Source organism: Hermetia illucens, chromosome 4, assembly GCF_905115235.1.
Source record: "Hermetia illucens chromosome 4, iHerIll2.2.curated.20191125, whole genome shotgun sequence".
NCBI lineage: Eukaryota > Metazoa > Arthropoda > Insecta > Diptera > Stratiomyidae > Hermetia > Hermetia illucens.
In genome coordinates, this window is record NC_051852.1 from 87,425,172 (window position 1) to 87,426,882 (window position 1,711).

Genomic DNA, 1,711 nt, shown 5'->3' on the forward strand with positions numbered 1-1,711 from the left:
ACCTTCCCATTTCAATCCATGATGATTTTCGTATACCCAGTGTGCCTGGGATTGCAGCTCTCTTGATAGTGTTGAAAAACTGAAGGGAGGTTTCAGTATAAAGTGTCGATGAAAATTTTCGTTTACATTTACGACAGCTAACTCTTTGATGATGAAAGTATTGTTGCATCCTCTAAATCCTTGCATATCGATAACGAAAATCGTCGTCATGGTGATGAAATGGTGCAGTTTGCTTGCGTGCAGAATGTAAACGTGATACTGGATTAACATTTATAGTTTCCATAGTTTTTATACAAGTTTTTGAACTGAAGAAGTAAGTGGGTTGTACTCTATCACACGATCATGTAGGAGCAAGCAGTAAGCTGTTGTTAAGGCAGGCACATCTACAGATGTTTTCATGTCTAACCTTATGTCCACTGAGCCAGATTTCATGGATTCATTTTGACGTGAACAATCAATTACTATAATTGGTGCAGATTCCTTATATTCGCTTCGTGAAAGTAGTGGCTGAGGTTGTACACCGTAATAAGATTGTTGAAAATTGCAGTACATATCATAGAGAAGAGCGAATCGATCACGGGAAAATTTAATATTCATATCGTCATAAGGATACGATTCGGAGTTTAAATGTATTTTGATATTTGTTAAATCACAGTGATCAAATTTGCTGGCATCTTTGTCTTTGAGATTTTTTCGATTTGTCTGTAAAGCTAAAATAACATATCGAGGTTTTTCGAGTTGACCTGTGATTTTCACATTCCACACATGATCTGTTGTTGTGGGTAGAACTGGATATTCGTACAGTTCCCAATTTCGAAAGCTTATTTGAATCGGATGTCCCGATTCAATATATTTCAACATTGACAATTTTTCAGCGCCATCGGGATTAACATGGGGCACCTTCCACTGTAGTTTAAAAATTTTGATGTGTACATTATCAGTGGATGAAATAAATGCATTTTCATCGCTTCTTGTGCGAACCAAAATTAGCTCGTGTTTAGCGTTTACAATAATTTTCTTGTAGTCCTCGGCAAATCCCAAAAGTTTTCTTAGCGGAATAGAAAAGTTGAAGTAACCACTTGACGGTGTGATAGATTCGTTCGGTGACCAAGCGGCATTATAAAGCATTTTACTTTCGTTTTCATTAAGTGATACATAATTTTTTAACGTCGATGTTATTCCCACATTTTTGTTTCGATCGATTTCTACTCCATTCAGTTCATATCTTATCTCATCAAATAGGAAAGCTACGCTATTATTCGTCAATTTAGCTAGTGCTGATATTGTTCCATCTGTTTTAGTTAAGGCGCCTTCAATGTAAATGAAACTCTGACTCGGCAAAATACACAAATCCTGTTGTTGTATGGGTATTCGGATTTCATCACTGGAGTTGTATGATGATAAGAATGGAGAGTAGCTATGGTATTCGATTTTTGATATACTATTATCAAAACTGATTTTACGTGTAACGTTCAGGATATCGCTCATTATTTTTGTTTCAATTTGAATCCCAATAACTTTAGATACTGTTTATTTTGCAATGTTAATCGCGGTCTAGCTCGTTCGATTTTTCTGATTGAACTGGTTCTATCTACATTATCGGGCAGGTATTTATCATCGTTATATAGCAGCATCCTGAGGCTTCAAATGAAGTCTAATCGTTATTGTTTCCCCTTTGAAGTTTATTATATCTCCGTTTTGATCAATCAGC

At 35.9% G+C, this 1,711-nt stretch overlaps 1 protein-coding gene across 1 annotated transcript; it reads right to left on the reverse strand.

Annotated features, from left to right (window-relative positions):
• Positions 1–288: 288 nt before the first annotated feature.
• On the reverse strand, positions 289–1,488 carry LOC119653992. Its single transcript, XM_038059152.1, has one exon. The coding sequence runs from the start codon at positions 1,486–1,488 to the stop codon at positions 289–291; it is 1,200 nt and encodes a 399-aa protein (XP_037915080.1).
• Between the last annotated feature and the right edge of the window lie 223 nt (positions 1,489–1,711).